At 36.5% G+C, this 12,397-nt stretch overlaps 1 protein-coding gene across 4 annotated transcripts in view; it reads left to right on the forward strand.

The window, feature by feature from the left end:
- The window catches only part of VPS45 (vacuolar protein sorting 45 homolog), a 70,651-nt gene that overhangs the window by 35,745 nt on the left and 22,509 nt on the right, over positions 1–12,397 (forward strand). For 3 of the 4 annotated variants that reach the window (XM_079919568.1, XM_079919565.1, XM_079919566.1), the window contains exon 14: positions 9,387–9,518. The exons of the other annotated variant lie outside the window; for it this stretch is intronic. In XM_079919568.1, coding sequence (XP_079775694.1) covers positions 9,387–9,518 — 132 coding nt within the window. The remainder of the gene's footprint in view (positions 1–9,386; positions 9,519–12,397) is intronic. 4 annotated transcript variants of the gene reach the window in all.

Consider the following 12,397-nt stretch of genomic DNA (forward strand, 5'->3'; position numbering starts at 1 on the left):
CACTGTAACAGCTTTGATGTTGAGAACATGGGGCCATCTTGTTTGATTACTTCTATTTTCTCAGTAAAATATGACGTCAAGTTATCAGGTAAAATACAGGATAAAAAGAGAAAACATTGTGAAATTGATATCTTGTAGGCTTGTAATCAGATTTACTAGGGAAATGTAGTAGGACTTCTAGGCACGACTGAGTGCCCACTGGAGTTCTGTGTTCATTAATTTAAAATACAGCCCATGAACCTAGTTGTGTGGTTTTCTCTAGCAGCTTTTAGCTGCACTAGATTAAATGAGGAGAAGGCTGATAGCTGGGTCCAACCAGGATTTTAGGAAACAAAAAAAGAAGGAGGGTATTGGATAGTGAAAAAAATATTGTTGAATGAATTGGAGGTATCGATGAGGTCAAAGAAATATTACAGTAGCAGCATTAGCATAAGTGAATTAAAAGTTGAGGGAGTGGTTATTAGAGAAAGAGGTCTTCAATTCAAGATTTCATATTGTGGATACTTGTAATGCAAAAGTTTATGTTATAATCATGGATATTGGTGGCTGTGAGGGATGAAAGAACGAATCAGTGTGGGTGAGGAGACCAGGATGTGAGATGAGTAATCCATGTTGGTGTTAAAGTCACTGAAAATCTTGAAAGGAGCAGGAACGAAAAGGAGGACAGTAAACCAGAGCTGAAGTCTTCAGGGAATAAGAAAGTGACCAGGAAAGGAGGTCAGGAGAAAACAGTACAACTATATCATAAGCTTCTAAGATAGTGGAAATTTTGAAGAAGGCAGAGAAATGGTTATGAAACCATAGTAGGGGGCACAGGGGATACCTATGCCACCTCCTGGCCCTGTTTAACAGAAAGAAGAAAGAAATTGTTAATAATGGTTGCCTCTGGATACTGAGACAGTGGTTAGTTGTATACATATCTATCCTTCCCACTAGGTATTGTATTAAGTATTGTAATCTCGAAGTAAGAACTATGTTTTATTAATATTTGGGTTTTTCACAATATTTAACACAGTGCTTTGCATATAGATGTTCAATAGATATTGTCAGATTTCTTATGTAGGCATCTGTAGTAGTTGATACGACAAGATTTACAGTTGGGAAATGTAAACTAGAGAGTAAATTTGGTTGATGTTACCAGACAATTTCGACTTTCGCAGTTTGCCTGTACAGTATTTTGGCTCTGTATTCACTTAGACCCACCCTCAGCTCTAGGCACCGTCTTCACACTGGGTTATCACATTTAAAAGAGTCATTGATTTTAGTCATCTTTATGGCTAACTTAAGTCTCATCATGATAGAACTTCTTCGTTTTTTTGTTATTGTCATATTAGAAGATAGCAAAGGAGATCTGGCAAGAACACAACTTTGCAAAACCAGGAACAGTTGTAGGGATGTTTTAGCCCTTAGCTTTAAGTTAGTGGTTAACCTGTTTGGCAGTATAGCTATATCCACAAATTGGGTTTGCTCTTTCTCGGCAGATGGGACTCCCACATATCCTATTTATCAGGCTAGAGTTTTTTTTTTCTTGCTCCAGAATTGCTTCTTACCCCTGATAAAAACAAGCAACTTAAACATTTGGTGAGAAAAGAGAGCTATCTGGTCATGCATTCCAGAATTAGTCAATTCAAAAAGGAAGTACTCTTTCACATTTATACAAATTTAGTAGAATCTTGTTGTTTTTGTTTCTATGAAAGCAGCAGTCCTTTCTCATTGGCCTTTTTTCCTACAGTCAATGCTCATATGATCTTTACTACCTGTAAGTACTAGCTTCAAAAATTTGAATTTTAGCCATAAGTGTAACAGTCCACAAAGTAGATAAAATACTGCCTCTTAAAAGTTTGTTTTTCTGCTTAACTGAATGATTAACGATTAAAGTAATGATTTCCAGAAACACTGTGTGTGAAAATTTTTTTATTTTTCTAATACAATAGGATATAAATTGGTTGGGTTCTCAAGGTGTCCTTGTATGTATATGTGTGTGTGTGTGTGTGTGTATATATATATATATATATATACACATAACAGCATGAACAGACTGGTGTTTTCTAATGTTTGCTATCTGCATTAATTAATGCTTTTGGTTGCTATGGTGAATTACAGAGCACAGGAAGATGTGTACAAAGAATTGAACTTGTGTATTCCACTTAGCTTCAACCATCATATAAAAATGATTTACTGTATGTTTTACTGTTGGCCTCATCAGAACATCTACTTTTAAAATTCACCAGGGGAACGAATTAAAAGGAAAAATGTCAGGGATGTTTTTTTAATTTTTTTTTTCACCAGTGTGCCTCCTTAAGCCAGCCTGACTAAGTAGTAGGAGGCTCAGGAAAACATTTATTAATGTTTTCATAACCAAATGTGACATAGTCATCTTTGTTAGGTACACAACTGAGTCAAGCTCTAAGAGCCTATCCCTACATGTAAGTTTTGTCGTTACACTGATATAACCTACACCCACAGTTACCACCCGTGGCATCTTCTTCCCTCTCCATCAATATGAAAATACTCTGGCACCCTGAAATTATCAGACTAAAGAATAGTGTTCTCTGGCTATGTTAGAAACCTGCTTGAATTTATTCCTTCCCAGTTCTTGCCTTTCTTTTCCATAAGAAAGATATATAGTCTAGAGACAGGTGATAGGCAGAGGGCAGCTATGGAAAAGCGACATCATTTTCCAGGGTGATCCTTACTACTCCACCCAGCTGCTTTTCTTTTTTTTTTAAGATTTATTTATTATTTATTTTATTTTATTTATTTTTGGCTGCGTTGGGTCTTAGTTGCGGCACGTGGGCTCTCTCGTTGAGGCGTGCAAGCTCAGTAGTTGTGGCGCATGGGCTTAGTTGCCCTGTGGCATGCGGGGTCTTAGTTCCCTGACCAGGGGTCAAACCCGCGTCCCCTGCATTGGAAGGCGGATTCTTTACCACTGGACCAGAGAGAAGTCCCTTAGCTGCTTTTTAAATTGACTTACCAGATCAAGAGCTCAAAACAAAAGTGTTACTGTCTAATTCTTCTCATCAGTCGCTGTACCCCTGTAAGGGAGAAACCTGCTTCCCTTCTTCTTAATGGAGTATTCTGTGTAATTCATGAGTATTTACTCAAGATAAGCTGCATAAAGGGTCTCAAGCTAGATTTGTCCCTCAACATCAAGAGCACTGCTTATGGAACGTTACTGTAAAAAAATACTCATTTTCTGGCAAAAAAAAAAACTCATTTCAGGTTTGAGGATTTTATTGTTTCTGAATACTGTAACAGCCTTTTTTTTTTCCTCCTGTTTTCCACCTAGGCTGACCCTAGATAGTTACAACACAGACCAAACTGTTGGTAGAGTCCTCAGTCTCCTTGATGGCACGTTCTTATAACACTGGAATTTTTTTTCCCAAAGAACTCATTCTTTAATGACTATTAAACCAGTTGGCACTGCACTTCAGAAGCCATTATTATCTCAGATCATTCGTACCTCTAGAACCAATATAGTGGGAAGATTTAAAAATATATATCCTTAGAAATTTAGTGTATATTCTTGAGGGTAATACTATGGTAAAAGTTACAGGAACTCATACCAGTTTTTAAAATTACAACCAATTGTAGTTTATTTGATCTCTTTCTTATGAAATATACCCCTAAAGATCCTGACAAGAGCTGAACTTGAGTTTTAGATGTTCATATTCCCCTTCCCCTTCTGTAGAAATATTAGTAAGAATTGAAACAACACATACCAGATGTAGAAAAAGACAAGAACCTGTATTTTGCCTGAATATTCAGTCCCCAAATAATTGAGAGTTTATCATACTTGGTAGAAAACTATTGCTATCACAATTATACAACTCGTCCTAAGCAAATGACCTTTTTCAGCAAGAAAAAGCTGGCCAGTAACTGGAGGCAAATACTTGAAGGAAAAAAACCTTGATAGTATAGAAAATTTTAGTCATTCGTGAACAGTGGTAATGCTTTCCTATAAGTTTATAAAGAACCTCTTTCCCTGCAGCCTAAAGCACCAGATTAATATTGGATTAATAATTTAGGCTTAAGGCTCATAACTCTTTTCTGTGCTACTAGAGGAAATCATACAAATTATAGATTAGGGCCACTACAAATTCACTGTTTCTCACTTCACTTGGGCCTTCAGGGATACTCAGTCAAACTTAGTAGTTCTCTCTCTTTGTCTCATTCACTACATCAGTTTAGAATGTTTTCCATAATGTCTAAGTCACCTGACCCACACCAGTGTTTCCTACTTCACAGTGGAAAAAATTGAGTCTGTCAGACATTAGCTCCCTCAGTGTCTAGCCCCCATGTTTATAAACTTAGTTACATATATCTACCTAATCTCCTTCCTTCATTCTAAAGGAAATACATCCTCTTTTCCAATTCAGAACTAACCTCTCTGCCAACACTCATTTTAGACTCCTACCATCATTGAAGGAAGCCTTTCTCTGTAATTACTTGCACTTTCTGTAATTATTTCCACTTTCTCTCCTCTCTCTCTTTCTCTCCCCCTTCTTCTCCCTCTCCCTCCTTCCTTCTTCTGTATTTTCAGCTTGTCTTCCTCTAATTACTTTTCCACAGACTACACGCATACTGAAGTTTCTCCTGTTAAGTAATGTATTTAAAGCCCTTGAGCCTGGATTCTCCTCTAACCTGTCTTCTCTTCAGTCAAGCTTCTTGGATAAAGTCGCTATCTTCACTTCTCACCTCTTCAATCCATGTACCCTGGCTTCTTGCTCCACTCTAATACACTGAAACTCTTCTTGCGAAATCACATTGCAGGAATGTGCACAGTGGTCTCTTTCAATCCTCACTTATTTACCTCACTACTGCATTTAACACTTAACCACTCTGTTCTTCAAACTCACTTGTCCCTTGGCCTCTCCCTCTGGTTCTCCTCCTACCTTTCTGACAGTTTCCTTCTCAATTGCCTTTGCTAGCTACTGTTCTTGCTTATCCTGTAGATGTTAAAGAATCCTCCCAAACTCTGTCTTTTGGTTCTCTTCTCATTCTACATGATCCCCCTAGGTAGAACTCATCTATTCCCACGGCTTCAGCTGCCACCTGTGTTCAGGGACATCATCAGGTCTCAATGTCCAGATGTCTGGTGGACATCTCCATTGGGATGTTCCACAGGTATCTCAAAAACAGCATGTTTTTGTCTTAATTCAGTCAGTCTTGCTTTCTTTGTTCTCAAACTTAAACCACTATACCTAGTCACCAAAACCAGAATACTTGAAGTTATCACAGATTCTTCCTTTATCCTCATCCTTCACATTTAATCATTGACCAACTACTGAATGAAGAGTCTACATTTTTTGTGTCTTCTATATCCAGTCCTTCCCCTCCACTTCTGGTATTTCTTTAGTTCCAACTTTTATCACATCTTCCCAAAAGTCTTACAGTAGACTTTTGTTCTCCAGGTTTTCCCACCAGCAGCTCCCAATTCATTCTCACATAGCTGCCAAAATTTTCCTTCAGAAAAGCAAGTTTGATCATGGTCACCTGTTAAAACCCTTCGGTGATCCCCCCATGGCCTATAAGATTCAAGATTCTCCCTCTCTTCCTCTCGCTATATCTGCAGCCATAAAGGAGAAGTTAGGATGGCTCCAAAGTTTTGTCCTAAGCAAGTGAAAAGATAGGTTGGCCATCCACTAAGATGGGGAGAGCTATATGTGGAACAAGCCTGGGGGAGAGGATTAGGGATTTGGACATGCCGAATTCAGAAATAAACTAAACAGCCAAGTAGAAATGTCGATTAGACAGATGCTTAAGTCTAGCATTTAGAAGAGCAGTCTGGGCTGGAGATAGAGATTTGGGAGTCATCAGCAGATAAATGTATTTAAAAACCACAAAACTGGTTGAGATCATCTAGGGAAGTGCAGTTCAATAGAACTTTCTACAATGATGGAAATGTACTATATCCATGCTATCTAATAAGGTAGCTACTAGCTACATGTGACTATTGAGCACTTGAAATATGGCTAGTTCCACTGAGGAACTGAATTTTTTATTTTATTTTAATTAATTTAAATTTAAATAGCCATATGTGGCTAGTAGCTACTACATTACACAGATATAGGGAGTAAGTGTAGATCAAGAAGAAAGGAGGACCGGTGAATGGGTTCTGGACACTCTACCATTAAGAGGTTCAGTGAGGGACTTCTCTGGTAGTCCAGTGGTAAAGAATCTGCCTTCCAATGCAGTGGACGTGGGTTTGATCCCTGGTCAGGGAACTAAGATCCCACACGCCGTGGGGCAACTAAGCCCACATGCCACAACTACTGAGCTCACGCGCCATGAACTACAGATCCCACGCTCTGGAGCCCTCGCACCACAACTAGGGAGAGAAAACCCGCATGCCACAACTAGAGAGAATCCCGTGCGCTGCAACTAGAGAGAAGCCTGCACACCACAACAAAGGGCCAGCGTGCCACAACGAAAGATCCTGTGTGCCGCAACTAAGACCCCACACAGCCAAAAAAAAGAAAAGAAAAGAAATAAAGATATCAGGGAGATGAGATGAGACCATGAAGAGACACTGAAAAATGTCAACTAATGAAGTAAGAAGAAAACCAAAAGAATGTGATGTCCTGGAAACCAAGTGAAGAAAGTATTGAGGAGGAGCAAGTGATCAACTTAGTTTAAAAGGACCAAAAGCCTTGATAATACACAGTACTGACAGGATGTGGAAAAATAGGCACTTTCCTGAATTGCTCATAGAATGACATCTGTAGAACACCTTGGAGATACCTACCAAAATTTAAAATGCACAGTATGTCCACACAACTATATATAAAATGCAGTTTATAGACTGTATATAAAATATATATTAAATATATACATACATATGCATGTATCTTATAATATGAATATGTAAATTTGTAAATATATGTATATACACATAGATAGTCTCTCTGAAAGGATATTCATAAGAGATGAGTAATAGTGTTTGCCTCTAGAGAGAAACTGGGGTGCAAGAGGACTGAGGTGAGAAGGAAACTTACTTTTTTTTACAATATGCCCTTTTTTTATATTCTACCATGTGCAAACATTTATCTAGTCAAAAACAGATATTTTACTTTATAATTTTTTTTTTTTTTTTTTTGGCCATGCCGCGTGGCTTTCAAGATCTTAGTTCTGTGACCAGGGATGGAACCAGGGCCCCCTGCAGTGGAGGCACAGAGTCCCACCCCCCAGACTGCCAGGGAGTTCCCCAAAACAGTATATTTTAAAGTAACAAAAAATGATTGTAGAAAATATAACACTATGGAACACTTAAAGCGTCATGATGCTAAATACATTGTTTCAGGTGGGTAGATTCAAATGAAGCTTACCTTGTCTTAAAATGTAGCATTTCAAAGGCATGATTTTAAGTCCCAAGTTCACATAGAAATGTCATAATTGACTCTGCTAGATCAATTGCAAAATAATCACCCCTTCATTATTGGGAGCCTTTGTTGGGTATCTCTGCAATTCAGAGATTATCTGAACATTCTTACATTTATTTTTTTAAGTTTTTTTTTTGTTGAAGTATAGTTGATTTTCAATGTTGTGTTAATTTCTGCTGTACAGCAAAGTGATTCAGTTATACAAATATATACATTCTTTTCCATTATGGTTTATCACAGGATACTGAACATAGTTCCTTGTGCACCTGGTTGTTTATCCATTCTATATGTAATAGTTTGCATCTACTAATCCCAACTTCCCAGTCCATCCCTCCCCCATCCCCCATCCCCCCCTTGGCAACCACAAGTCTGTTCTCTGTGTCTGTGAGTCTGTTTCTATTTCATAGATAAGTTCATTTGTGTCATATTTTAGATTCCACATATAAGTGATATCATATGGTATTTGTCTTTCTCTTTCTGACTTACTTCACTTAGTAAGTGATAATCTCTAGGTCCATCCATGTTGCTGCAAGTGGCATTAGTTCATTCATTTTTATGGCTGAATAGTATTCCATTGTATACATGTACCACATCTTCTTTATCCATTCATCTGTCAGTGGACATTTAGGTTGTTTCCATGTCTTGGCTATTGTGAATAATGCTGCCGTGAACATAGGGGTGCATGTATCTTTTTGAATTATAGATTTGTCTGGATATATGCCCAGGAGTGGGGTTGCTGTATCATATGGCAACTCTATTTTTAGTTTTTTGAGGAACCTCCATTCTGTTTTCCATAGTGGCTGCACCAGAACATTTTTAAATAGCCACAACATCTGATTCTGTTTTCATGAAGTCCCACAAGAACAAATACTCTCTCAGTTAGTGATTCCTTCAAGGTGTTTTAGAAAGAGACAGAGAGACAAACAGAAAGGAAATGTAGGGTTGGTTGTTGGGTTTCTTTCCATGATTTATACATAAGCATGTACATCCTTTGACTAAAGATATTTTTATTTAGTTTTGTGCTATAACCTCCAAAATGGTTGCTTTGCTTGATGTCATTTTAAATAATGGCCGGTAAGTGATTTAACAAAATTATTTGCCTGCTAAGATTAAGTAATTTTATCTTCTCTTGGTGGCATGAGAAAAGAAAAACAAGGCAGACTTTAACAGTTTTGAAAATAATGTGATCTCCTTCTTGTTCATATCTTCAGAAGGATCTAATAGGAGGACCACTCACTTTTGTTATAAAGCTATTTTCATAAAGATTGAAGCACCGTAAAACTATGCAGTGCAACCTAAATGAGGCTAGTGACTGAGCTGATGCGTCAGCATGTCCAGTGTCAAAACTACACCCACTGGTTTTTTGTTTCCATGGTTTCTTTTTCTTGGTTTATCAAAGGATTGAGGAACAAAGATTTTAAGAAGAGGTGGATTTCTAGAAGCGCCATTAATTTATGTATCCCATTCTTTTTTTGCACTCAAAATACTAAATGTTTCTTGTTCCCGTGTTATGGGGACATCCAAATATACCAGTACTTTCCAAAATACTTTGAGGTCCTTGGACAGAAGCCATTGTAATGACACTGTACTAAGTATTTGACGAAGGGCTTATACGTGAAAGGAGATGTGTAGTACAAGCATAAATTACTGCTATATTGATACCATATCACAGTGAAGTACTCTTCAGCCTCTTGAATATAAAAGAATATTCCTACATTTGGTTCCAGCAAACACTATTGTGCTATTCTGAAATCCACAGCACAGAAATTATGACATCCGCTCATAAACAGAAAGCAAATCACTATTCAGCATTTCCTGCTCTGTTTCCTGCCAATTTCAGATAATTAAAACTTTTTTTAAACCTTTTATTCTATTCTGCTTTAATTCTGCTTCCTTTACCAAAAAAGAAAGATTCAGAAATTAAAACTGTGTATATGATAGTAACAGCAAATTTTGCCTTTTTTCCCCCTTATCCTATGATATTAACTTCCTTCATTATTGTAGACCTCAGGATATCATTGTGTTTATAATTGGAGGAGCCACCTATGAAGAGGCTCTAACAGTTTATAACCTGAACCGTACCACTCCTGGAGTGAGGATTGTCCTGGGGGGAACCACTGTGCATAACACGAAAAGGTAAGGGAGAACATTCAGTCCTATAACTCTTTCCCCTTTCCCAGAGAGGTAGGCTTAAATTCCCTTTATGTAGGAAAAGTAAGGTCAGTGCTGACCAAACTGCTGTAGACCAAAATGCATCAGTTCATAGAATAATTTAGAGTTTGTGTGAGATGAAGGATGTATACTCTATTAAGTTCATAAATCACTTAATTCAGTCAAAGACCTGGAGAGTAATGACCAATCTTCACTGTTAACAGTTTTGTTTCTTATGTTCAAGGAACAGACTGGCATTTTAAAGATACCCAAACATAATGCTATTGAATTCTGTGAGTTTTTCTGTCTTGTTGATTAAGTACATTCATTCAGTAAATATTTAGTAAGAAGAATACAAAGATGAAGAAGATAAATATCCTGCCTCAAGTAAGTGATTGTCTATTAGGAAAGATAGAACATAAAAAATAAGAAAATAAGTGTCTGGAGAGAGACGTAAAAGAGCCATGATTCTCAGAGTGGCTAAGAGAAACTAGCAAATGTTTCATGGAGAAGATAGTGTATAACCTGAGCCTTGGATAAAAAATGGACATATGGAGGGAGAGTACATTCTAGGCAGATTTAACCACATGAACAAGTTACAGAAAACTATAGGCGACATACATAGAAAAAGAACAGCAAGTAGTCAATTAGCTGGAATGTGTGTAATAAGTGAAAAGGTTGATTGAATGCCATAATTGTAGAAGGTCTTGAATTCCATGCTGAGGAATTTTTTTCTACTTCCTTGTGTAGAAAATGAGGAATCATTGAAAGTTTTAAGCAATAAAATTACAAGAAGGTCATAGTATTTTAGGAAGATTAATTTGGAAACTAAGAGTAGGAAAGACAGATAATTGAATTTAATGATTGGGGACCCTGAGAGATCCACGCTGAGCCATGTATACATAGATACACAGGGAGACATTAGAGGTGTTTGTGTACTTTTTCACTTTTTATTATTATTTGCCTCATTGTACATTCTGTTTTATAACCTGCATTTTGTAGTCTATGATAAAAACATCTTATAGTCTTAAATATATAATCATTCATTCATTAAACAAATATTAATTGAAAGGTAAGATTGGCTGGATTTGAATATTTCCATCTTACTGTTTTTATGAATTTAGGCAGATTAGTTAACCTCTTTGTCAGTTTCCAGAGCTCACTGGCCATTTATATATTTCTGTTTGTGAATTGCCAGTTCATATTCTTTGCAAGAATTATATCTGTATAATTAAGGATATTGACCATTTTCTAATATATTTGCAAAATATATTTTCCTCTATTTGATATTTTTGTTTTATATTATTCACAGTGTTTTGTTGTATAAAACTTTTTTTTTTTTACTTAAAGTAGTCAAAGTTACCAGTGATTTATGCCTTTGATGTCATGCTTAGAAAGTTCTTTCCCAGTCAAGATTATATAAATACTAACCTCTATTTTTTCCATTATTTTTAGGACTTGTATTTAAAGTTATATATTTATAATCTATCAAAATTTTATTTTGGTGTAAACTGTGCAGTAGTTTCCTTTTATAAACTTTACAGAAATATCACATGTACATACTTCATTACATACAGAAAAGTATACAAATGATAAGCAATGAAATAGCACAAAGTGATTACATCTATGTAACCACCACACAGATCAAATAATAGAATGTTACCAGTATCTCTAGAAGCCTCCCTTATTCCTCATGTCCCCTCCTTTGCACAACTCCACACAAAATAATAACTATTATGACTTCTGTTATTATATATTAGTTTTACCTGTCCGTAAAAGATAATTGTTGAATGAATGAAGAAACAGTGGTTAAAATTAATCTATTTCTGCCTTTCTCACAAACAGATCCTTAGAAGAATCTCTAATCACCTTACTCCCAACTTACAAGCTATCATTGTCCAGCATATTGGTTCTACTTTGTTTTTATAATCCCCAAATGAATCATTATTATTTTCAATAGTCAATATTTGTTTAGATTTACCTACATATTTGCCTCTCCCCCCTCTTCATCCTGGCCCTTCTTTCTGATCCAGTATTCTTACTAAAGAACCTCTTTTAGTACTTCTTTCAGGTTCTGGTCAACTTGAGGTTTTTGTCTAAAAATATCTTAGTTTAGCTAAGTTTAGAATTTCAGGTTGATAGTTTTTTTCAGCACTTAGAAATCAGAAGACAGTGGAATACTGGTACTTCCCTGGCAGTCCAGTGGTTAAGACTCCGTGCTTCCACTGCAAGGGGGCGTGGATTCGATCCCTGGGGAGCTAAGATCCTGAATGCCAGTACCGTGTGGCCCCGCCCCCCCAAAAAAGAAGACAAGCAACTATTTTCAATTGTTGCTTCTTAGTAGACTTCTTAAGAAGTCTACTCTCGATACAATTGTTTTTCATCTGTAGGCAATATTTTCTTCTCTGGCTCTTTTTATCTTTTTGTCTTTGGTATTCTTGTTTCAGTATTACGTATCTAAATATGGATTTATTTTTATTTATGTTACTTAGTATGAAAATACATGTTTGGCATAATTTCTGGAAATTTTCCAGTCGTTATTTCTTTGAATATTGCATTTTTTCCCCAATTATTCTGTTCTCTCCTTCTGGAACTCCTGGGAGCTATATGTTAGGCATTTATCTATTTTCATGTCTCTTAACCTCTTATTTATATTATCCACCTGTTATCTCTCTGTGCTGCCTTCTGTGTACTTTTTTTCACATTAGTATTTCAGTTCAGTAATTCTCTCTTCAGCTATGTATAATCTGTGTTTAATTTGTACATTCAGTTTTTAATTTCAAAGGTAATATTTTTATGCCTGAAATTTCTATTTGCTTCGTTTTCAAACTTGCCTGATTTTTCATTAATTTCTTCTTCTCATG

This window comes from Stenella coeruleoalba (genome assembly GCF_951394435.1).
Source record: "Stenella coeruleoalba genome assembly, chromosome: 1".
NCBI classification, from domain to species: Eukaryota; Metazoa; Chordata; class Mammalia; order Artiodactyla; family Delphinidae; genus Stenella; species Stenella coeruleoalba.